Source organism: Carcharhinus amblyrhynchos, chromosome 3 (genome assembly GCF_965287045.1).
Source record: "Carcharhinus amblyrhynchos chromosome 3, sCarAmb.v2.hapA, whole genome shotgun sequence".
In the NCBI taxonomy this organism is placed as follows: domain Eukaryota; kingdom Metazoa; phylum Chordata; class Chondrichthyes; order Carcharhiniformes; family Carcharhinidae; genus Carcharhinus; species Carcharhinus amblyrhynchos.
This window is the reverse complement of record NC_137326.1, coordinates 32,910,468-32,935,244: the sequence shown is the minus strand read 5'-3', so window position 1 is coordinate 32,935,244 and position 24,777 is coordinate 32,910,468. Positions and strand designations below refer to the sequence as shown.

General features: G+C 41.5%; 1 protein-coding gene across 5 annotated transcripts in view; it reads left to right on the top strand.

The window, feature by feature from the left end:
* Positions 1 to 24,777, top strand: part of fhit (fragile histidine triad diadenosine triphosphatase) — a 1,046,244-nt gene that overhangs the window by 269,750 nt on the left and 751,717 nt on the right. For all 5 annotated transcript variants that reach the window (XM_080186306.1, XM_080186302.1, XM_080186303.1 and 2 more), the window contains one exon: positions 18,240 to 18,373. In XM_080186306.1, the coding sequence (XP_080042432.1) occupies positions 18,268 to 18,373 (106 nt within the window). In that variant the 5' untranslated portion in view covers positions 18,240 to 18,267. The remainder of the gene's footprint in view (positions 1 to 18,239; positions 18,374 to 24,777) is intronic.

Here is a 24,777-nt window from a genome sequence, read left to right as displayed (position 1 = left end):
TAGGAGACAGTTCACTTTCATAACTTCGGGCTTTTTAAGACAAAGCAATTCCCCCAGTTGTATCTGCCAGAATGCAACAATGGATATCAATATTGGTGGCTTATGAATACACTTTTGAACACAGAGCAGGGCACACATAACCCATGCAGACATCCCAGTCTCCTGTTATCAGAAAGCACACCAATTCCTCCAGTACCTTAGGAGACTGAAATGGTCTTAAACTTTAGAAACATAGAAAATAGGAGCAAGAGGAGGCTATTTGGTCCTTTGAGCCTGCTGCACTATTCATTATGATCATTCAGCTCAATAATCTTGACCCCCCCCCCGTGTCCTTTGAATCCTTTGCCCCAGATGCGACGTCAAACTGCTTCTTGAAATAATACAACGTTTTGGCCTCAACTATTTTCAGTGGTAGTAAATTCCACAGTCTGATCAGTATCTGGGTGAAACAATATCTCCTCATCTTTGTCCTAAACAGTCTACCTTGCATATTCAATCTGTGACCTCTGATTCTGGGCACCTCCACCATCAGGAACATCAGTCTTGTTTCTAACTGTCTCGTCTTATTAGCATTTTATAGGTTTCTATGAGATTCCCCCACATCATTCTTCTGAACACCAGCGAATACAATCCTAACCGACTCAATCTCTCCTCACTTGTCAGTCCTGCCATCCCAGGGATCAGTCTGTTAAACCTTTGCTGCACTCGCACTAGAGCAAGAACATCCTTCCTCAGATACTTTTGGATTAAGAATATCCTTCCTCAGAAAAGGAGACTAAAACTGCACACAAGTGTGGCCTTAGCAAGGCCCTGTATAATTGCTGCAAGACATCCCTGCTCTTGTACAAGAGGCCAACATACCATTTGCCTTTTTTACTTCTGGTGCACCTGCGTGCTTATCTTCAGTGACTGGTGTATGAGGACTATCAGATCTCATTGCTCATTCTCCTCTCCTAATTTATGGCCATTTCCAGATACATTGCCTGTGACAGCGCACAGATAAAATTTAGGATCAATCGAAACTCTATTATCAAGAATCAAAAATACGATACTGCATGGATGGTGGAATGAAAGAGCTATGGAACAGGCGAAGCCTTAGTAAATGAGAAGAGATTAACTTAGTCATGAGTGTGGTGCCATCCAGTGTGAAGCGAGAATGGTCGTTCTGTACCTGGAAGAAAGTCATTGCTTTAAGAATTGCATAATGCCTATCCAGGGGTCAAAAATGAAGATGCTGACATTGAAAATATTGTGAAACAGTGTAACCAGTGCCAGGTACAATAGAAGTTACTTATTACAGTCCCTGAACATCCCTGGAGAAGGCCAGGTCGGCCACATGTGTAAGTTCATGTTGACTTTGTATAACGTTCCTATTACGAGTGAATGCCCACTCGAAATGGCTGGAGGTGTCAAAGATCAAATCCACACTTCCTGCTTGCTTACAGGACCATCCCACGTATGACCAATGGAATAGCTCCTGCTGAGCTGCTTATGAGTCAGAGTTTCAGGGTAGGTTGATCCTGTTAGTTCCAAGTTTGGCAGACTGGGTGGAGTCAAAGTGCAAAAGAGGCCCTTTGGCCCATCAAGCCTGCACTGGCACATGAGAAACACCTGAACTCCCACTTAATCCTACTTACCAGCACATGGCCCATAGCCTTGAATGTTATGATGTGCCAGGTATTTTTGAAAGGATGTGAGGCAACTCGCCTCTACCACTCATCCAGGCAGCGCATTCCAGACCGTCACCACCCTCTGGGTAAAAAGGGTTTTTCTCACATCCCCCTTGAACCTCCTGGCCCACATCTTGAACCTGTGTTCCCTTGTGACTGACCCTTCCACTAGGGGGAACAACTGCTCCTTTATGCACTCTGTCCATGTACTCATAATCTTCTACACCTTGATCAAGTCACCTCTCAGTCTTCTCTGCTCCAACAAAAACAACCAAAGCCTATCCAATCTCTCTTGATAAATATTCCATCCCTGGCACCGTCCTGGTGAATTTCCTCTGCACCCCCTCCAGCGCAATCACATCCTTCCTATAATGTGCAAGCAGAACTGCAAACAGTACTTCAGCTATGGCCTCACCAAATACAACTTCAACATGACTTCCCTGCTTTTGTAATCTATGCCTCGATTGATAAAGGCAAGTGTTCTATATGTCTTTTTCATCACCCTACTAACGTGCCCTTCCATCTTCAGAGATCTATAGACAAACACGCCAAGATCCCTTTGTTTTATAGAATTTCCTAATGCCATGTTGTTCATTGGAAGGAGTATCACCTAATACTTTTCAGGGTTAAATTCCATCTGCCACTTATCTGCCCATTTGATCATTCTGCCTATATCTTCTTTGTCATCCACAAATTTACTAATCCTACCCCCCACATGGTCACCTATGTTGTTTATATAAATGATAAATAATATGAGACCCAATACAGATCCCTGTGGAACACCACTGTACACTCGCTTCCAGTCACCGAAGCAGCTTTCTGTCATTATTCTCTATATCCTACAACTGAGCCAGTTTTGAATCCACTTTATCAAATTACCCTGTATCCCATGTGCATTTACCTTCTTTACAAGTCTCCTATGAGGGATCTTGTCCAAGGCTTTGCTGAAAACCATATAAACTGCGTCAACTACACTACCCTCATCTAAATACCTTGTCACCTCCTCAAAAATTTCAATCAATTTTGATGGCACAGTCTCCTTCTGATGATGCCATGCTGACTATTCCTGATCAAGCCTTGCCTCTCCAAGTGGAGATAGATGCTCTCCTTTTGAGTCAAGGCGGCATAGGCAGAAAAGGAACCATGATTCATCAAGAGTCGAGAGATCATTCTGGATAGATGATCCAGTGTATGGAAAAAGAACTTTAGGAATGGACCAAATTGGGTTCCAGGTGCTGTTGTGGTCAGAACCAGCCCAGTGTCCCATGAAATGGAAGTTCAGGACAAAATTTTACAGAAGCACTTAGATTATTTAAGAAGACCAGAGTCGCCTCAAGAACAAGTGTTACAGTTTACTCCAATTGTGCCTTTTAGTTGTGTTGTCGGTGGTCAAAGGATGAAAGGGCAAGTCAGCCTATGGCAGATTCAAGTGTTGATCCCAGTGAAACAGTAGAAAGTCATGTGCCTGTAGAAAAGAGTCAGGCTCAAGGAGGTCCAACCTAGTATACCTCTGCTGTTGAATCACACCCAGCTGTGCTACATCACTCTCAGAGAAAGCAAAAATGCCCTGTGAGAGTTTGTGATGAATTGTTAAAAATATTTATTATTGTTAATGTTGTGTAAGTATTTAATTTCTCAAGATATTATATAATACGGGACTTAGAAGGGGAGAAATGTAGCGTTAAGCCTCTTTAAGAGTGTGTCTAGAAGATCATGTAACCCAATCGCCCAATGGAGCAGGGGTTTGTGAATCCTGGGGCTGAGCGTGGGTTAATCTTTTTTGCTTTTACCATCAGAATCGAGCCTGGAGTTAAATGGAGAAAAAGCATATTGATTTATTCTGTACATAGTTTGAGTTAGTTAATAAATAGTTGCTGTCATTAAAAACTGGTGGTCGCCAGTCATTACAATTATCAAGTCCCTGTTTGTCCAATCAGATAGACATAAAAGATGACACAGCTCAATTCAAAGAAGAGCAGAAAAATTCTCCTGGTGTTCTGGCTAACAATAATCCCTCAACCAAAATTCTGTAGCAGATGGTCATTTAATTGTTAATTGTGGAATCAGACTGTGTGCAAGTTGGCTGCCACATTTTCTGTTTCAGTGGCTACATTGATATTGTTTCAGTGGCTACATTTCAAAAGCACTTCATTGGCCATAAAGCACTTCCAGACATCCTGTCATTATGAAAGGCATATTATAAATGTCCCTACTTAATCCAAGCTCTCTTTCTTTTCCTCCATTTATGTGTCCAAAGTATTAGGATTTCCATTTATTTATCTTACTGAGTTTATTCTTCTGGTTCTTAACATTTCAGGCAACTATTTAATACTTTCTATATAGACCTTAGGACACAGAGGATTACCCATATTTCAAAAGATTGCAGCTTTAATGTGTCCTTTCCATTATCTGGGCTTTGTACCCTTAAAAAGTTGCTGTCTCTGTTATAGACTGTTGCAGCCCTTGCTTTCTTCATTTGTATCTCAATTCCTATTAACTTTCACTGCACGTCATTTATTGTTGAAGTTCAACTTAATGCATAGGAGCTGCACACTGGTTCGCATTACTGCCTCACAACACCAGGGACCCAGATTCAATTCTGGCTTTGGGTCACTGTGTGGAGTTTGCACATTCTCCCTGTGTCTGCATGGGTTTCCACAGGGTGCTCCAGTTTCCTCCCACCGTCCAAAGATGTGCGGGTTGGTTAATTGACCATGCTAAATTACTCATAGTGTCAAGGGGATTAGCAGGATAAATATGAGTGGGGTTACGGGAGTAGGGTCTGGAATTGTGGTCAGTGCAGAATCGATGGGCCAAATGGCCTCCTTTTGCACTGTGGGGATTCTATGATTCTATTCTATGATATTGTGTGACTGGTCTTTCCAACATTTAAGAAATACAAAAGAAGTGCTGGAAAGACTCAATAGGTGTGGCAGCATCTGTGGACAGAAAAACAGGATTAACATTTTGAGTCTAACGTGACTATTCTTCAAAACTGTAGTCTTCTCTTGTCTTCAAAGGGGAGTATGAAATTGCCTATGCAGCTTAAACTGTTAAATTATTCTTTCCCAATTTCCAATTTGTATTCTCCCTTTATTTCACATGAATTCTGAACAAGTGATGGAGAAAATCCATTCTTCTTGAACAAATTTCTCTTTCCTGAATTCTGCAGAGTCCTTTCGCTGGTTTACTTTTCTGTAGGTGCTTTTAACAAGTATGGCAGTGCTTTAGGAGAATTCCATTCCTATATTGCCTTGTTTAGTTCAGGAGCACTACATCCAGCTTTAAAAGTCACACCACCACAAATTCATGTTGGGTGGCACAATACAGATCAACCTTCATGGACTAAATGGGGTCTTTAAAAAAATCTAACTTTTTCCAATAGTTTGAAATAATAGATTAATTAAAATATACAGATGTCTTGTTGTTTACAGAGAAATATCTCCAATGTAAATTAATGATTAGGGTGCACTCAGATATAATTGAGGGACCTGAACTCATTTGTAATTCATTTTTGACCATCTGTTCTTTTGTACAATACATACAAAAGGAAACCATTTCCCCCCTTTGTTTTCCTTCATGAAAAATGTATGTCATTGCACTAGGGTGAGCTGACTATAGGAATGAGTAGAATGCAAAGAAGAACAACGATTATATGGTGTCACAGGTATGAAAAAAAACAAAAGATGTCTTTCAGAGACCTAGGATGAAAAAGAAAACAATCTACATGTGAGGATACAGAGGAGATTTACAAGGATGTTGCCAGAAAATGAGAATTTCAGCTGTGAGGAAATGATAGAATAGGCTAAGGTTGTTCCCTTTCAAACAGAGAATGTTTAATTGAGATGTATAAAATTATGAGGTACCTAGATAGAAAAGATAGCAGAAAAGCTACTAAATGAAGCATAGGTTTAAGTTTATTAGTGTTACAAGCTTACATTAACTCTGCAATGATGTTACTGTGAAAATCCGCTAGTTGCCCCACTCTGACGCCTGTTTAGGTATACTGAGGGAGAATTTAACATGGCAAATGCACATAACCAACATGTTTTTCGGACTGTGGGAAGAAATCAGAGCACCCACGGGAGAACGTGCAGTCTCCACACAGACAGTGACCCAAGCTATGGAATCAAACCCAGGTCCCACTCACTGTGAGACAGCAGTGCTACCCACTGTGCCACCCTAACATAATTGGTAGCAATATTAGAGAAATGTTGAAAAACCTTTTCATCCAGAGGGTGATAAGGGTCTGGAACTCGCTGTCTGAAGGACCGTAGGCTTGTCTATGTCAAGCATCACTAACACAACACAACCTTAAAATACAGATTCCCTGTTTGGGCTGGAAGCAAGTTTGATGCCTGATTAGTGACACCAGACACTGCTAGGAGACAGAAACAGACAATGGAGTGCAATGTTCAAGGATGACTGCTATTTCTGAACTTACTGTTGTCTTGTAGAATAGAGTAGTTAGGAGGTCAGAGGACCAGTAGCCTTCTGGTGCAGGCAAATAGTCAATGGTATTCAATCGACTGTGTATTTTACTTCGGCAGAAACACCCCTTATTGGCTGCATGCATTGTTCTGAACATCTAAACACTGACGTGCAGCAGACTGCTTTTACTGACCTGTGATTTAACAATTGCCTTCTGGTTGTACCCAGTTCGTTAACAAACTCTTCTAGGCCGTTAATTGAAAGCAAGCGGCCCCACAAGCCTTCACCTTGATAGCAATGAATTCCAGAGGTGCAGAGGTATGACACACCATTTGGGAGTGCTATTTTCACGCGTTCACGAAACACGCCACAGGCAATTGAAACTGCTGGATGATGGTTCAGTTCATATTAATCTGTGAGATTGATTCGGAAGAAAAACTGTACCCTTGATTTTAATTTGGGACAGGATTCCCAGGTGGCGGTTCATTTGTTCTGGCAGCCTGGCAGTTTCTTGAGCCTAGTGATTATTGCTTAATTGTGACCTACATTGTGCTTGTTCACAGTTTGTTTAACTGAGAAAGGCATCCCCCACCCTATCTTTGTCCAGTCTCTGTGTTGTAAGTTTGTGGATTAGTAGTCTCTGTGTTGTAAGTTTGTAGATCAGTAGTGCTTTGTAGCTTTTCATTTGCTTGCTGAACCATTGAGATTGTTTCATTTTTTTCAAGTAGATGCTGTCTGACCTCTTGGCTCTCTTTGTGGTTGAAGAACTGTTGAACAGTAATACCCTGCATGTATCATTATTTATTCTTGAACAGTAAAGGACACCGTGCAAGAGCAGCCACGTTTGACGCAATTGGCACGATGTAGATATGCTGGCGTTGGACTGGGGTAAACACAGTAAAAAGTCTGACAACACTAGGTTTAAGTCCAACCGATTTATTTGATAGTACACTCACTAGAACATAAGAACATAAGAAATAGGAGCAGGAGTAGGCCATCTAGCCCCTCGAGCCTGCCCCGCCATTCAATAAGATCATGGCTGATCTGTTGTAGCTCAGTTCCACTTTCCCGCCCTCTCCCCATAACCCTTAATCCCCTCTCTTATCAAGAACCCATCAACCCGCTTCTTAAAAATATTTAGCGAGGCAGCCTCCACCACTTCAACGGGCAGAGAATTCCAGAGATTCACCACCCTTTGAGTGAAGAAGTTCCTCCTCAACTCCGTTCTAAACCGCCTCCCCTTTGGGGTTAGTCCCTTCGTCAGGTGAGTGGAGAGTTCTGGCCTCAGACAGAGCATATAAAGCACAGACAGTTTACAGATTACTGATTAGAATGCGAATCTTTACACCTAACCTGCTGTTGAAGTCTTAAAGTGGCCGACAATGTGAGTGGAAGGAGCACGATCACAGGTTAAAGACATGCGTATTGTCTCCAGACAGTACAGTAAGTGAGGTTTTGCAAACCTAGGCAAGTCACGGGGGTTACCGATAGTGCAACATGAACCCAAGATCCTTGTTGAGACCGTCCTCATGTGTGCGGAACTTGGCTATCAGTCTCTGCTCAGCGACTCTGCGCTGTCGTATGTCGTGAAGGCCGCCTTGGAGAACGCTTACCTGAAGATCAGAGGTTGAATGCCCGTGACCACTGAAGTGTTCGCCAACAGGAAGGGAACAGTCTTGCCTGGTGATTGTCGAGCGATGTTCATTCATCCGTTGTCGTAGCGTCTGCATGGTCTCCCCAATGTACCATGCTTCGGGACATCCTTTCTTGCAACGTATCAGGTAGACAACGTTGGCCGAGTTGCAAGAGTATTCACCGTGTACCTGGTGGATGGTATTCTCACGTGTGATGATGTCATCCGTGTCGATGATCTGGCATGTCTTGCAGAGGTTGCTGTGGCAGGGTTGTGTGGTATTGTGGTCACTGTTCTCCTGAAGACTGGGTAGTTTGCTGTGAACAATGGTCTGTTTGAGGTTGCGTGGTAGTTTGAAAGCAAGAAGTAGGGGTGTGGGGATGGCCCTGGCGAGATGTTTGTCTTCATCAATGATATGTTGAAGACTCCGGAGAAGATGTCGTAGCTTCTCCGCTCCGGGGAAGTACTGGACGACGAAGGGTACTCTGTCCACCGTGTCCCGTGTTTGTCTTCTAAGGAGATCGGTGCGGTTTTTTGCTGTGGCGCATCGGAACTGTCGATCTATGAGTCGAGCGCCATATCCTGTTCTTATGAGGGCATCTTTCAGCGTCTGGAGGTATCTGTCACGATCTTCCTCATCTGAGCAAATCCTGTGTATATGGAGGGCTTGTCCATAGGGGATGGCTTCTTTGACATGTTTAGGGTAGAAGCTGTCTCAACAAGGATCTTGGGTTCATGTCGCACTATCTGTAACCCCGTGACTTGCCTGGGTTTGTAAAACCTCACTTACTGTACTGTCTGGAGACAATACACATCTCTTTAATCTGTGATCAGTGCCCCTTCCACTCACTTTGTCGGCCACTTTAAGACTTGAACAGCAGGTTAGGTGTAAAGATTTGCATTCTAATCAGTAATCTGTAAACTGTCTGTGTTTTACATGCTCTGTCTGAGGCCAGAACTCTCCATTCACCTACCGAAGGGACTAACCCCAAAAGCTTGTGAGTGTACTATCAAATAAATCGGTCGGACTTAAACCTGGTGTTGTCAGACTTTTTACTGCAATTGGCGCATACATCAGATTTTCCTTTAAAACACGAGGTTGTGTTGATTGTCTAACGATTCTGTCATTGCAAGAAGAAGCTTGCCTGTTCTCGATCCCCATGCCCTGTGAAAATTCTGTCTGTAAGCTTACATATCTATTCATGTGGCTATAAGAGGACAAACATCAGCAAGTTGAAGCGGCATACTATTCTTACCTGTGAAATAATTTTGGTGAACTTTTTTCTCTTTATAATGTTTGTTGAATTGAGGCCAGGGAATAAAGAATGTTGCATATGATACTGGGAAGAATAATTGAACCTCAGTTGAAGGTTCAATGGATCTCTTGATGAACATCTGTTAAAAATGATGGAAGCAAAAAAAAAGCTGGGCATATTTTCCATATTTGGCCCATATTTCTCAGAAATAGCCAATAACATGACTTTCATTTTGCCTGGAAATTGAAGGAGAAGACTTTAAGTGCTTTTGGTTGAACAACAACAGTAACAATTTGCATTTTTATAGTGTCCCAGTGAATTCCAATGATTCTCCGCCTCCAGGCTATCTCTCTCTGTGTTTGTTTGTCCCCAGCCTACAGCAGAACCTTGTCTCCAGTTGTCTTGAATTTCCCTACCACTGGACCAAGACCTCACTCAGCTGGGACTGGGTGGTGGTTGAGGTGCAATGATCACCCCATGTTAAAAGAATTCACGCACATGCGTTTAGGTGGAAGTAGGCACTTTTTGACTACACCATATTGCCTTCTGACATAGAGAACCAATTTTCAAGATTGTGTACAAATCTGAATTACATCTGTTTTATTTCCCATTAAGCTCAGTTTTAATCTTTTCAGGAAAGGAATAATTCATTGAAATTCATCAAAAATATTCATTGGTTTCCTCGTGTTTATCAAAAGTCAGTGTCTGGCTTTTAAGGGGCGTGTGTTTTTAATCTAAAGTGTTTTTTTCATTGTGAAAATCCTGTCACATGTGTTTAAGAAGTAAAGTTTTGTACAAATTCAGGATATATTGCTTGGCAAATTTGTTACACCTTGTACGGATGTCAGGTGACAGAAAACGACATACAAAAAAATGCTTCATTGGCCCAAATTTTCCAATTAGAAGTTGGAAACTGGCTACCTACCTTCCTCTGATTTTTCTGGCCAATCCTCTGATGGTGGGCCCTGCAAAGCTCACTCAGCGCAGGGAACCTCAGAAGGAGCAGTGACGAGAATCTATCAAAAGGCATTCCCCTTTTTACAGCACAAGTTTAAATATTCAAAAGCTTCTCAGTCTGTTTGTGAATTGGTGAATGTGTATGTGTGCAAGTAAGTAGGATGGATGAGAAAAGTGGATAAGGAGATAGGGTGGCTGGTAGGTAGAATGATAGCATAGCAGGATAAGGTTGAACCAGTTTCAGAGGGAGTTGAGTGATGGAGGTTTGTCAAATTGTGTTGAGGGATCGAGGGATGGTGGGGGTAGTCAGGTCTGATTGGGGAGGTTGCTCAGGAAGAATGAGACATTGGAAGCTAATCAGGTCAAGTGAAGGGGTCAGTGAGAAAGTTGCATGGTAGGGATTAGTCAGATTGGATTGGGTTGGATCAGGATGTCGTAAAGTCATAGAGTCATAGAGGTTTACTGCATGGAAACAGGCCCTTCGGCCAACTTGTCCATGCTGCCCTTTTTTTTGAACCCCGAAGCTAGTCCCAATTGCTTGCATTTGGCCCATGTTCCTCTATACCTATCTTATCCATGTAAATGCTTTTTAAAAGTCAAAACTATACCTGCCTCTCCAATTACCTCGAGCAGCTTTTTCCAGACACTCGCCACCCTCTGTGTAAAAAAAGTTGCCCCTCTGGACTCTTTTGTATCTCTCCCCTCTCATCTTAAACCTATGTTCTCTAGTTTTAGACTCCCCTATCTTTGGGAAAAGATATTGACTATCTTCCTTATCTATGCTCTTTATTATTTTATAAACCTCTGTAAGGTCACCCTTCAGTGTCCTGTGCTCCAGAGAAAAAAGCCCCAGTCTATCCAGCCTGTCCCTATAACTAAGCCATCAAGTCCCGGTAACATCCTAGTAAACCTTTTCTGCTCTCTTTCTAGTTTAATGATATCCTTTCTATAATAGTGTGACCAGAACTGCACACAGTATTCCAAGTGTGGCCTTACCACGCTCCCAACTACAGAGTGACAGCGGAAGCCCCCACCCCCAATGATCACCCCCATATGCCCTGCCCCCTTGGCACTGCCCGATGTCTGATGGGCAGTGCTAAGGTGTTTCCTGGGCATGGGCACTTTGCCCTTTGGGCATTGCCAGGAGACAAAAGGCTGGCACTGCCAGGGTGCCCATGCCCTTGGGGGCAACCACCCTGCCACCCGAACCCTTGAGGGGGGTCCCTGATTGACCCCCCCCTTCACTCCAGTGGGGTCGGCCTGCTCGTTCCCAAAGTGGGGAGCTAGTGTAATCACCGCTGGAGTGAAACACTCTGGCGGGGTGGGAGATGCTAGAGGGCCCGGAGAATTCAGTCCTGGGCTTGCTAATTACATTGAAAGCAGATTTAAAAATGTATTAAAATTACTTAACTGGTCTTCCCACCAGTTTCCTGTGCAGATCCAACGGCACCAGAAATCTGGCGCTGGGAGATGCGCTCACAGCGGGAATGCATGCATGAATCCTGTGCATGCCCAGCCGCATGATTCTCCTATCCTGCTGCACTAGAAAATTAGCATGGTGAGGTGGGAGAATTGCCCCCTGCATGTTTTTTTTGAATGAAGGATGAAGAACTCTGCAAAAGTATTGATGAAATTATTTGGATATATTTTTGTAGAGTTAAGGATGTGTTTTTGAAACAGCTGTGAAGAGCAGACCCAAAACATGTAACTTTATATACACATTTCAGGTCCTGGAGTTTCAGTTAATAATTCTTTCATGGGATGTAAGCATCATTGGCAAGCCCAGCATTGTTGCCCATGCCTGATTACCTTTTGAAAAACAACTTTTTGAGCATATATCTATAGTAGCATTAGAAAGGGAGTTCCAAAATTTTGATCCAGTGAGTGAAGGAACAGTGATATAGCTGCAAGTCAGGATAAGAAATTACAAATATTTTCTTGAGATTAGGTTAAGGGAGGTCATTGTGAGTGCTGTCATTACAATTCACTAATTGTAAGTTAATATGGGTGTGTTACAACATAGTATTGCTCATTACAGTTAATACACTATTTTATAGTACAAGAAAAAGAATTTGCAATGCCCTAATAATCAACTGTTGGTATCCAATCTGACCAGGCTGCAGTTATCATTGTTACTGTCCCCCGCGTACTTCTGTGTTGTTGTTACATTCATGGTCAGTACCTGACAGACTTGGATACCTTTTAAGAGTTTGCCTAGCCCTGATTATTTAATTTCAGTGACACTAATATTGCCTATTTTGTTCTGAATTTTCCCCTGCTTAGGTATAATTCATATCTCAGTAAAACAAATTTTGTTTCTAGGTAAGGGAATTTTCTGCCTTATTTCTATGATCATCCTTTGCTTAACGTTGCTTTTTATCTTTAGTTACATTTGAGCTCACTTTCTAAAACTGAACCAATTTGATTTTATTTACAATTCCATTTTAGATTAATTTGATTTGACTATCACTTTTATAATAGTAGCTCAAATTACCATTCTACAGTAATGCTTTGTAAAAGGCTTAATTGTATTTAATCAGTTAAAAAAACTTCTTTATAAGTTGAAATTAGTCAATATTATGCAAGACATTTGATATATTGGATTAATGTTGATATGAAAGGCAAGAAAATTGGTGTTATGAGAGGCCTTTAAAATAGAATTTTTAAAAAATCAAATTGGTTGAGTATGAAGACCTGAGGTGAAAACTGACAAGGAAGGCGATATCTCTTCTCATCTTAGTGCTTCTAGATTCAATCTTCACTGAGCTTATTTGTCTTTATTTATGTTGTTGGATAGGTACTATTATGATGGTATGCTGAAACAACTTGGCTAGGGTTTTTGATCCTGGTGCACAGGTATTCAGCACTAAAGGTGTTGGCGCCAATAAATTTTGCAGTGTCGATCGTGCACAGCCATTTCTTAATGTCACATGGTTTGAACCAAATTGGCTGGATGCAAGTATCTTTAGAGACTCAGGAAAGAGAATGCCATTTGCACTTGCTCAAGACACCTGTAAATATTTTTGCATGTCTTTGCACTCATGTCGAGTTGGAAATGAGAGTAATAATGTAGATTTAGCTTGCAGTTGTGTTACTAGGTCGGTAAGGTGGTCTCCTGGATTGATGTTTAACAGTTGGGATGCTGATAATCCACAGTATTTTAACTGTCCAGTTTTTTGGACTGTTGTGTCTGTCCCACTTTGCACATGAGGTGTGCCCTCACTTTGAAGATGGCAAAGATTGTGGCACTTCTGTTATTACAGAAATGCAATTTTGGTTGATTAGTGGGTTTGTTGTTGAGTAGGGTATTTCTTTCACTCTGTCGCATGACTGGCTCACTGACGGCAAGGTTCATAGCCTGGTCATTGATGCTATAACCTTTAAGAACGTTGAAGTCCTTTACACAGGAGTTTTGAGCTTTGATTTCTACTGCCATATTTGTCAGACAGAATAACAACTCAGCAGTTCAGGATGCAATCAGTGGTAATTACAAACGTTTTCTTGGCATTTGACTTGAGACTTCATTGGGTCCAAAGTCACTGCTGAGGAGTTCAAAGACCACTGACAATATGCCACTCTCACTCCGCTTCCCCTTGAGCTATGTGTTTCTATTGGGACAGGGCCTACCTGACTATGGTAGAGGATGTTTGGAATGCTGGTTGATTAATGAATATGACTTGGATGTGGGATGGCTCACCCAATTTGACCACTAGCTCCAGATATTAGTGCTGAGGATTTTGTATCTTTTTTCCAGGTTTGATGTCTGTCATTAGTCTCTGATAATACTCTTCTGCAACTGAGTGGCTTTTTTGGCTGCATTAGGGAGTATCAAGAGCCAACCATACATTATCCGTCTCTGGTTAGGTGTGGGTTTGACTAGTTGACGAGTTGCAGGATGAATGCATCATTAGTCCCCTCGTCAATAAACAGCCTATAGACAACTTAAGGTTCTCAAGTTGAATTCTAGCAACAGTGTCACTATTTGTCATCTGTCGCCAAATCTAGCAGTACCTTATAGGCTGGTTAGTTTAACGTCTGTTGTAGGTAAAATGTTAGAATCCGTGATCAAGGAGAAAATAGCGAGGCATCTTGAGGAGAATTGTTTGATAGAGTAGACGCAGCACGGTTTTGTTAAGGGGAAGTCGTGTCTGACGAATTTATTGGAGTTCTATGAGGATGTGTCTAGGGCGGTGGATAGAGGAGAGCCGGTGGATGTGGTGTTTCTTGATTTTCAGAAGGCGTTTGATAAGGTGCCTCACAAGAGGTTATTACAGAAGGTCAGGGGGCATGGAGTTGGGGGTAGGGTGTTAGCGTGGATAGGGGATTGGCTGTCAAATAGGAGGCAGAGAGTGGGGGTCAATGGGTGCTATTCGGATTGGCGGTTGGTAACTAGTGGAGTGCCCCAGGGGTCGGTGCTGGGGCCTCAGCTATTTACCATTTATATAGATGATCTGGAGGAGGGAACCGAGTGTATGGTGTTGAAATTTGCTGATGACACCAAGATTGGTGGAACGGCAAATTGTGCGGAGGGTGTGGAGAGTCTGCAGAAGGATCTAGATAGGCTGGGCGAATGGGCCAGGAACTGGCAAATGGAATTTAATGTTGGCAAATGTGAGGTTGTCCACTTTGGTAGGAATAATGGTAGGAAGGACTATTACTTACGTGGCGAAAAACTGCAGCATGTGACGGTGCAGAGGGACCTCGGGGTCCTTGTGCATGAGTCGCAAAAACCCAGCCTATAGGTGCAGCAGGTGGTCAGGAAGGCTAATGGGATGCTGGCCTTCATAGCGAGGGGGATTGAATATAAAAGTAGGGAGGTCTTGCTGCAGCTGTATGGGGCACTGGTGAGGCCGCAGCTGGAGTACTGTGTGCAGTTTTGGTCGCCGCACTTACACAAGGATATTTAGGCCTTGGAGGGAGTGCAGAGGAGGTTTACTAGGCTGATACCGGAGTTGAGGGGGTTGAACTATGAGGAGAGGCTGAATAAACTAGGCTTGTACTCGTTAGAGTTTAGAAGAATGAGGGGAGATCTCATTGAGACATATAAGATGATGAATGGGATGGATAGGATAGAGGTGGAGAGGCTCTTCCCGCTCAGAAAGGACTAGAGGGCACAGCCTCAAGATAAAGGGGGGGCGGTTTAGAACGGAGTTGAGGAGGAACTTCTTCACTCCAAGGGTGGGGAATCTCTGGAATTCTCTGCCCGTTGAAGTGGTGGAGGCTGCCTCGCTAAATATATTTAAGAGGCGGGTTGATAGGTTTTTGATAGGCAAGGGGATTAAGGGTTATGGGGAGAGGACAGGAATGTGGAACTGAGACACGACAGATCAGCCATGATCTTATTGAATGGCGGGGCAGGCTTGAAGGGCTAGATGGCCTACTCCTGCTCCTATTTCTTATGTTCTTATGTTCTTATGATGTGTTGCTTGGAGGGGAACTTGCAGGTGATGTTCCTATGCCTCTGTTTCCCTTGTCCTTCATGTGTTGTTGAAGGAATTTGTTGAGTTGCTGCATTAAACATTTTGGATGGTCCACACTGTTGTGTTCATGCACCAGTAGTGGAGGGAATGAATGTTTAAGATGGTGGATGGATTGTAAAATGGCATGATACACTGAAAGGAAATGCCGTGTTTTTAATTGCTGTAACAGAAAATCCTAGTCTCTTGTTCGAAAGGAAAAGCCCTTTGAATGTCCTTCCATCTTCTCAAAGAACTGGATTTATTGATCTTTTTGGCCAACCCAGCTTGAAATACATTCATATTGCCAATAGAGAAACTCTTCGAACAGCCAGGAAACAAAGTAAATTAACTTTCACATTTTAAATGCTAACGAACATTTTCATCCAAGTTATTGCAGAACACAGTTGCTGCATCTTCATTGAAAAAGAAATTAGCTAAGCAAGTTGTAAAGCATTTTCTTTTAATCCTTTCATGGGATGTAAGCTTCATCGGCAAGCCCAGCATTGTTGCCCATGCCTGATTACCTTTGAAAAGCGCCTTTTTGAGGATATATCTATCGTAGCATTAGAAAGGGAGTTCCAAAATTTTGATCCAGTGAGTGAAGGAGCAGTGATATAGCTGCAAGTCAGGATGATGTGTACCTTAGAGGGGAACTTGCGGGTGGTGTTTCTATGCCTCTGTTTCCCTTGTCCTTCAGGTGCTGTTGAAAGAATTTGTTGAGTTGCTGCACCAAACATTTTGGATGTGTTTATGCACCAGTGGTGGAGGGAATGAATGTTTAAGATGATGGATGGATTGTCAATCAAGAGGATGCTTTGTTCTGGACTTTGTCAAGCTTCTTGAGTGTTGTTGAAGCCACACTCTCATCCGCACAAGTGGAGTGTATTCCATAACACTGCAGACTTGTACCTTGTAGATGGAAAGGTTTTTGAGAACCAGGAAGTAAGTTACTGCTTGAGTTTCAACGTTATGCACTGCTTTTGTAGCCACAGTATTTATAAAACTATCTCAGTTAAATTTCTGATTGATGATAACCCCCAGGATGTTGATGGTGATGGTTCAGCGATGGTCTTCTTGAACATCAAGGAGAGATGCTAAGATTCTCTTTGTTAGAGATGATCATTGCTTAGCATTTGTTCAGTGCAATTGTTACTTGCCACTTATCAGACCAAGCATGACTGCTGTTCAGCTTTTCCCGCAGGTGAAAGTGGTCTGCTTCAGTATCTGCAGAGTTATGAATGCTACTGAACACTGCAGTCATTTGTTAGAGAGGAAGTCATTGATGAAGATTTTGAAGATGGTTGCATTTAGGATACTACCCTGAGGATTTCCTGGGACTGAGATGATTGACATGACCTGATGAACTTGAGATTTCTGGCCTCCAGTACCACAACTATCTTGCTTTGTGCTCAGCATGGCTCCAACAAGTGGAGAGTTTTACACCTGATTTCCATTTATTTCAATTTTGCTAGGCTTTCTTGATGCCACACTTGGTGAAATGCTGCCTTGATGTCAAGGGCATTTACCCTTGCCTCACTTCACCTTGCTCCATGCATGTTTAAAATGGAAAAGTCAAGCCTGTAGTCTGTAATTTAGGATTTAATCCTTTTAAAATCCGAAAATAAGAATGATCATTTGAAACTTCTGACAATGGGTCAATGTACAGTCATAATAAATATAATTCTCCTGGGCCTTACCTGTGAGGGTGGATTTTACTGGGCGCCAGTGTCCCTACCTCTGCTTATTAAAATGTCAGGGAGGAGCCTGTCTGTGTTCGTAACAGCTGCCCCACAGGAATTTAACTCTGGTAACAACATTAATTGTTTTAAGGTGGGAAAGAAATCCCAATCAGATGACTCTGTCAGAATAGTTCTGTAGTCCCAGCTGCACCAGCTGAGTGAGATGGCCATTGCTGGAACTATAGGCAGTCCCAACATGCTGAAGAGCCCAGATAGGTTTGAGTCCAGGGAACCCAGTGAAGTCGGGGGAGCAAGAGGTTCAGAATGTTGGGTTCAAGAGGTCCAGGGGTGGGGAAGGTTAATGCAGGGGTTGACTTTGGTGGGGGCAGTATCTGGATGCTCCAGACGATAGGCACAAACTGCCATTCACCAGCCCATGCAACTTAAGTTGCCATGCATTGCATCAATCTCTCCATGAAAATATTAGTGGGGATTAGATAGGGACCCTAAGGGGCCAATAATTAGCTGCTTATGAGCCTTAATAGTCCCAAGGGTGGGCGGGCTGCCCGACATTTCGCCTTGGCCCATAAAATTTCTGATAGGTTGGGGATAAGTAGGCCAATCGTTGGTGATCCCTGCCTTTGAACTCACAGGTAGGGGAGTATCAAATCCATCCTGTGATTACAGAAAATAACAGATGTCCTCACTGATGTATTGAAGTTGTCACATAGTTGTAACAATGGCAGTTTCAGTACCTTAATTTCAGTTTGTACTTATTTGTGCTAACTTTCCACCACATATGAAGGGCAACACAGAAGCACAGTGATTAGCACTGCTGCCCCACAGCGCCAGGGATCCGGGTTCAATTGCCATCTTGGGTCACTGTCAATGCGGAGGCTGCACGTTCTCCTTGTCCCTGAGTGCATTTCCTCCGGGTGCAGTGGTTTCTTCCTACAATCCAAAAGATATGCTGGTCAGGGGAGGGCTGGTGATGGTAGCTTTGTTCAGAATGGAGTACAGCGTCTGCAGATTGTGAAGAATTGTTTTGATTTATGAGTGGTTTGCTTGATGGAAGTTTAAATACAGTTATCACCATGAAGAGTATTTGCACTTGGGATTCATATTTTTCTCCAACTATTATCCTTTTTTTATAGAATATTCTGGATTTATCTGAAACATAAAATGGCCACTCTCCGATTTGGACAACATATCATCAAGTCCTCTGTGATTTTTCTACAAACAGAACTATCTTTTGCATTAGTGAATAGGAAGCCAGTGGTCCCTGGACGTATCCTTTTGAAGCAGAATTTTGACTTCTTGTTCTTCACTGTAACAGTTGTTCGTGATCGCTCAGTTGGTGGTGACCTACGCCAGGTAAGCTATTTCTTAAATAGCTAGATTGTATGGAGAAAACATCCTCATACATAAGTTATTGAAATGTTATAAGTCTATGTAATGTGGTAGATTTTTGAATTTATTGCCTAGCAGCATGTTTAGTCGCTAGGTCAAAGCACAAATAGCTTGAAAGGAAAAGAAAAAGAGATGAATTTAAAAAGTATACGTTTTAAATTCATCTCATAATTAGATGTTCAAGAAAAAAAGCTAATGATTATTTATTCTTCTTGATCAAAATATCTAAATAAGATTAACAAAACATGCAAATCTTTTTCAAAGCTATCTCATGAAATGTTTCATTTGCTCATTTTATTCACCAGTTTTAGGTGTTCCTATATTCCTTTTTATGTTAGTGCTACTATTTTAAAATGATTATCAAAACCTGCAATTGTCATTTGTCCACTGTAATATCTCACTTCCTTTAGTTTGCTACAAACAGTATCTAATCTTTAGTTCTCATATAATTGTTGATTTTGGTGATTTGCAGCCACTGGCTCTCAATTGTTATGATAGCTTCTTTTTTTTCCATTTATAGTCCATGCTGCCACTTCTGAAAAACAGATCTAATCACAATTTGCTGCAGCAAATTGTTCAGGCATATGAGGTATCCGTTAAAAAAAGTCATGCTGTTGACCTCAATTCATGTCTCTGCACTCTTAAATTGTTCCTTTATCTCCATCTATACTTGGTAACGGAAGCTTTCTCACTACATATGACAGTATTGGTGCAGTGGTGATTCACAATCTTGCTTGCTTAACAGTAGGTGATATTTTGGCTATCCATGAGAATTCAACAGTTGCAAGAGAGGTGGAAGAGAGCTTGAAGATATTAGTTTAAGGTGAGAGGGAAGAGATACAAAAGTGTCCAGAGGAGAATTTTTTTCACATAGAGGGTGGTGAGTGTCTGGAAAATGCTGCAAGAGGTAGTAGTAGAGGGGGGAACAATTTTGTCTTTTAAAAAAGCATTTATATAGTTACATGGATAAGATGGGTATAGAGGTATATGGGCCAAATTCGGGCAATTGGGATTAGTTTAGAGGTTTTAAAAAAAAGGGCGGCCTGGATAAGTTGGGCCGAAGGGCCTGTTTCTATGCTGTAAAACTCTATGACTCGAGATGGGGACCAGTGTTATCCAAAAGTTAAATATGATTTCTGAGGTGGAAGAAACTCCGTCTGAAAATAATACTATTCTGGTGCTGAGTCAATACGTATATCTTCTCAACAAATTGACAAACACTGTTCTTATGTTCTCAGTGCCTTGTTGAAGACATTTGAAATGTGGAAAGAAGCCGTTAAAACTTAATGGATTCTGCCCATTAAAAAAACTTTAGAGAAATTAACATTATGGATGTGCTGATCTCCTGTAATGTGGCTTCTAGTGACCTAGAATAGAGGATCTGCTGCTTTATATTGCCAGGAATATTATACAATGAAATATAATTCTTTGGCACAATTAGCAGCCAAGTAAAATGACACACCTTCCTGTTACTATCTGCCTCCTTTCCTCTCCCATTCTTTTGTGATTGCAAATTATAACACCACTATTCCTGGTCACCATGGAGATGATTGGGTGATTCAGCCACTCATCAATCACTTTCAAAAACTGCACTGTTGTAAGTGAGTGGGATCGACTTTACACATCCAATTCGTATGCAGCTGTCCTCCACCCACAGCATTTGATTGGAGAAATCTCCCTGCTTTTGTTGAGAGGACTTGCTATAGTTTTGTTCATAAATTATGCTTTCTATATTTTGTAGACATTTGAAATAGACCATGTTGACAGCCTGATATGGTACGCTGTTTAGATTCTGTTGAAGAAATGGACTTTATTTGAACCCTGCCATAAATCTCACCCTGCCTCAAGCTTATTGGCTGACACACTGCAGAACATGATCTTTCAGTTTGTTTTCAATTGTCAGGCAGTGAGGACACAACTTTCCTTGTGGTCCTGGAAGGAGCACTCCTGCTCAAAGGGGGAAACAGTCACCCATCATATGCTTCACCTGATTTATCTTTCTACATAAGAACATAAGAACATAAGAAATAGGAGCAGGAGTAGGCCATCTAGCCCTTCGAGCCTGCCCCGCCATTCAATAAGATCATGGCTGATCTGTCGCTGCTCAGTTCCACTTTCCCGCCCTCTCCCCATAACCCTTAGTCCCCTCTCTTATCAAAAACCCATCAACCCGCATCTTAAAAATATTTAGCGAGGCAGCCTCCACCACTTCAACGGGCAGAGAATTCCAGAGATTCACCACCCTTTGAGTGAAGAAGTTCCTCCTCAACTCCGTTCTAAACCGCCCCCCTTTTATCTTGAGGCTGTGCCCCCTAGTCCTACTGTCTTTTTTGAGCAGGAAGATGAAAGAAAAATCATATGCATTGTATAATGGGTGGGCTGATCTATTGTTGCACTGAGGTTGAAGATTCCATCCTCTGTGTTAGTTACTGTTGCTTCTATGAAGACATGTTGACTGTAAAATATCATAACTTAGTGACATAAGTTGTTGTGACATGCTGTATGATAGACTTTGTGGTAGTAAATTTCACAAAATTATAGAAAACAGAAGAAATAGCTATTTGGCTGTTTTTCTTTGTGGCTTTGTGCTTTAATGTAATAAACCTGAGTAGTAATTTGAATGTTATCACAGTGTTGCAAAATTGCTCTTCTATCATGTACCTTTACACACCTTAAAAATGTACAGTAGAGCTCAGCATTTTCTATTACTATAAATATAATCTTATGGAGCAAAATTCCAGTGACAAATAGCATAGGCCTGTCCACTTTGTTTGACTTCAGTGAAACAGTTCTGGCTTCTAGTCATTTGTTTAACATTCAACTTTTAAAATATGTGAATCCCCATCCAATTCCTACCTTCAAGGTAACTTAACAGTATGATATATGAGACCTGGCTGGAGCAGAGATTAAAGCTAAATGCTCTCGGACCATTTTGTCTGGACCAATTCAGTATGAAAGGCTAAAAGGATTTGTTACGGTAGATAGAATCAAATAAATTACCTGAGGTGGGAGAGTCCCAGAAAAAGCTGCATGAGCTGAAGGCCAATCAAGAATGATACCAAAAAGCGTTTTTTCTACAAGAAGTAGTGCATGAACCGGTTGCACTTCTGAATAAAAATCAATTTGTGGTGTTGGACAAACTAAAAATGCTGACCTGAGTTAACATTGAAGCAAACTTGATATATGTAGCAAAGAACTAGTTCTTATCTGCAAACTAAAGTGGATTCTTCATGCATGAAAAAGTTATCCAATGTAACACAAAGTAAGACTTTGAAATCTGTTCAAAATGATTAGATCACAAGCAAGTTGAAAAATAAAATATCCTATCTTTCCATAAGTTCATTTGAATCTCAATCATGAAACCACATTATAACCTGAACATGCTTGAAAGTGGAAAATAATTGATGGGTGTTTGAATTCCTGGATCTAATGTATATTTAAAATTATTTGGGAAGAAACTTAAAATGATGAAACCAGGTTTTTTTTGGTGAGGAAAGAGAAAAACATTTCAATTTAAATGCACTCTATACTTTAAGAATAAAAAGTGGGCAAACATAGGGGATTTTGCATGGTTACCTGTTCAGTTCCAAATGGGGGACCCAAATGAGGAATACTGTTCATAGAGAAGAAACAAGAGGGTGTAGAATGTAGTGTTACAGTCATAGCTGGGGTGTAGAGAAAGATCAACTTAATGCAAGGTAGGTCAATTCAAAAGTCTGATGGCAGCAGGGAAGAAACTGTTCTTGAGTCAGTTGGCATGTGACCTCATTCTACTGTATCTTTTGCCCGACAGAAGAAGGTGGAAAAGGGAATGTACAGGGTTCGTGAGATCCTTAATTGTGCTGGCTGCTTTGCCGAGGCAGCGGGAACTGTAGGTAGTCAATGGATAGGAGGCTGGGTCTACAGTTGTATCTGTCGTAAACAAATCATTTTATGCTTTGCATTTACAATCTTGATTGGTGAATTTATTCCCCTCTTGTTTCTCTCTGAAGAATTGTAAGACAAATCTTGTATTCATTTTCTGCTTTGTTCCATCAAGTACTTTGCTTGTACAGTCATTTTTTTATGACTGTGAGTTGGAAAGCTTTCATGCGGTTGTTAGACTCCATGCAAGTCACTGATTGTAAATTACTGTGTAGTTGTTAGAAGGTATATTTGTTTTTTTTAAAACATGAGCACCAGGGTGCTAAAATCAACACCTAAGACAGAACGTAAAATGGCATTCCAGAAAAAAAACTTCTTACTCTTTCTTTCCTGCCACCACCTTTTTCAATTTACTTATAGCGTATATCTTGGGGTGTTCCCCTCCAACTTACTTTTTATATCCTTTGGATCATGCACCAAATAAAGATTGCAACCCTCAGAACTAATCCAAATGTTTGTCAATAACCTTAGAATACAGTGCTTACCTTTTATAATATCTATGTATCTCACCTAAGATTTTCGTATAGCCCTTTAGTGTCCTTGTATTTAAAAGTTGTTCTTTCTCATGAATTTTACAACAAACCTTGATTCAAACAGAGTTGTTGATTTTGTATATCATAAGAGAGTTAATGGAATGTTCCAGATTTTGAATATTTGAACTCTAAAGTTCAAAGGGACTGTCATCTGAATTCAAACTAGAAAATGCAAATGAAAATTGTTTGAGATTCCCTGTCATGTCTGCAACCAGAGGGACTGCATTAAGAAATCTCGCTGCATTTGTATTGGGACAGGCCTGGTAAAAAAATCATGGCAATTGGCCTGCTTCTTGTATATCAATATCAACGTGCCCACCAAGGGCCATGTGCTGTGCAACAAAAAATAAAATGTGTGTGGAGATATAGCTACATTCGTGGGAAGGCTGTTTTGAGCAGATTTTTATGCAAGGATATCAGTAAAAGGATAGTTGCAGGGCAACACTGGTTCATAGTGTGCACTGCTTTCTTATGTACATTTATAGTGAACATAGAAGGTTATCTTGAAACTGTGAATGGGAAGTAATTATAATTATTGTACTTGATAAACACAGTAGTTGAAGGGAATGGTGAATTACCTGACCTGCAGGGTGATTAAATTTCATTCTGCATTTCTTCCAGCTACATGGTTTAGTGCTAATAGTATTGATGGATGCATTCACCTCCTGCAATTCTCCTTGAACTCTCATATGGGTCCTGTAGCATGCAAACCCAATGAAGCCTCTCAGTCCTCAGCCCATTTCCTCAATAAGAATTTCATCTGTGAAAAGTGCTATCTGTGACTTAATGTTTTACTTTTCTCAAAAATAGTGAGAAGCATCCATTAATGTTTCACCCTGGGCCTTGCAAATAATTTGTTTGCATGCTGTGGCAGATGTTGGCAAAAATGTATTAATTGCTTATCCTCGTTCCTGTCGTAAATTGCCCAATAATGCCCTCCCCCAGAGCACTGCATTTCTTGTGGATGTGATTCTCCCACAACAATGCAATGTTCAAAATTCCAAGACTTTTACCCAGTGACAATGAGAGAATGTCACTTTATGTCCAAGGCAGCATGATGTATGACTTGGAGGGAAACTGGCAAAATGTGGCATTTCAAGCTTCTGCTGATGTGATTCTTAATGAAATCATAGCCACATTGGTGGGAGATGTTCTTGAAGCAAGTTTCTTTGATGTGTTGCTATAATGTTTCCTGTAGATTGTATGTCAGCAGTTACAGTGTGCAGAGGATAGAAAATTATATTGATTTCACCAGTTGGTATACTGATCAAATGGATTGCTTTGTGCTGGATAGAATTTTAAATCCAAATCATCTAGTTGTTGGTGACCCCGCTGCTGACTGTGATTTAAACTCCTCACTCATCATCTTATGCTGGAGCCTTAGAGCAAGTGGCAAGCATAACCCCAGCAAAGCCAGGTTCCCTTTTTTCATCATAAGCGGGCAACTTTTAACGTCTGTTTTCAGTTATTAATCTTGCACTGTTTTTAAATGGACATGTTAACCTAAACACTACATAATATCCTCCTCCTAACAATAGTTACCCGTGCCCCTTTCCCTCCCTGACAGTGCTCACCTTCTACCCTTACCCAACCAATGCTCACCCTGTCTCCTCACCCACTAATAGTACTCAACCCCTCCCTTATCCCAATGACACTTACCCTCTCCACTCAGCTCCTTGACAGTGTTCACCACAACAATACTCAGCTCCTCCTTCCCACTAGGCTTTGCTCACTTTCCTCCTTCCCACCCACCAAACAGTGTGCATTTTGTTTCCCTAGGGATTAGCATTGTTGTGAAAGTGGGTGAATATAGTTCAGGGGTGGG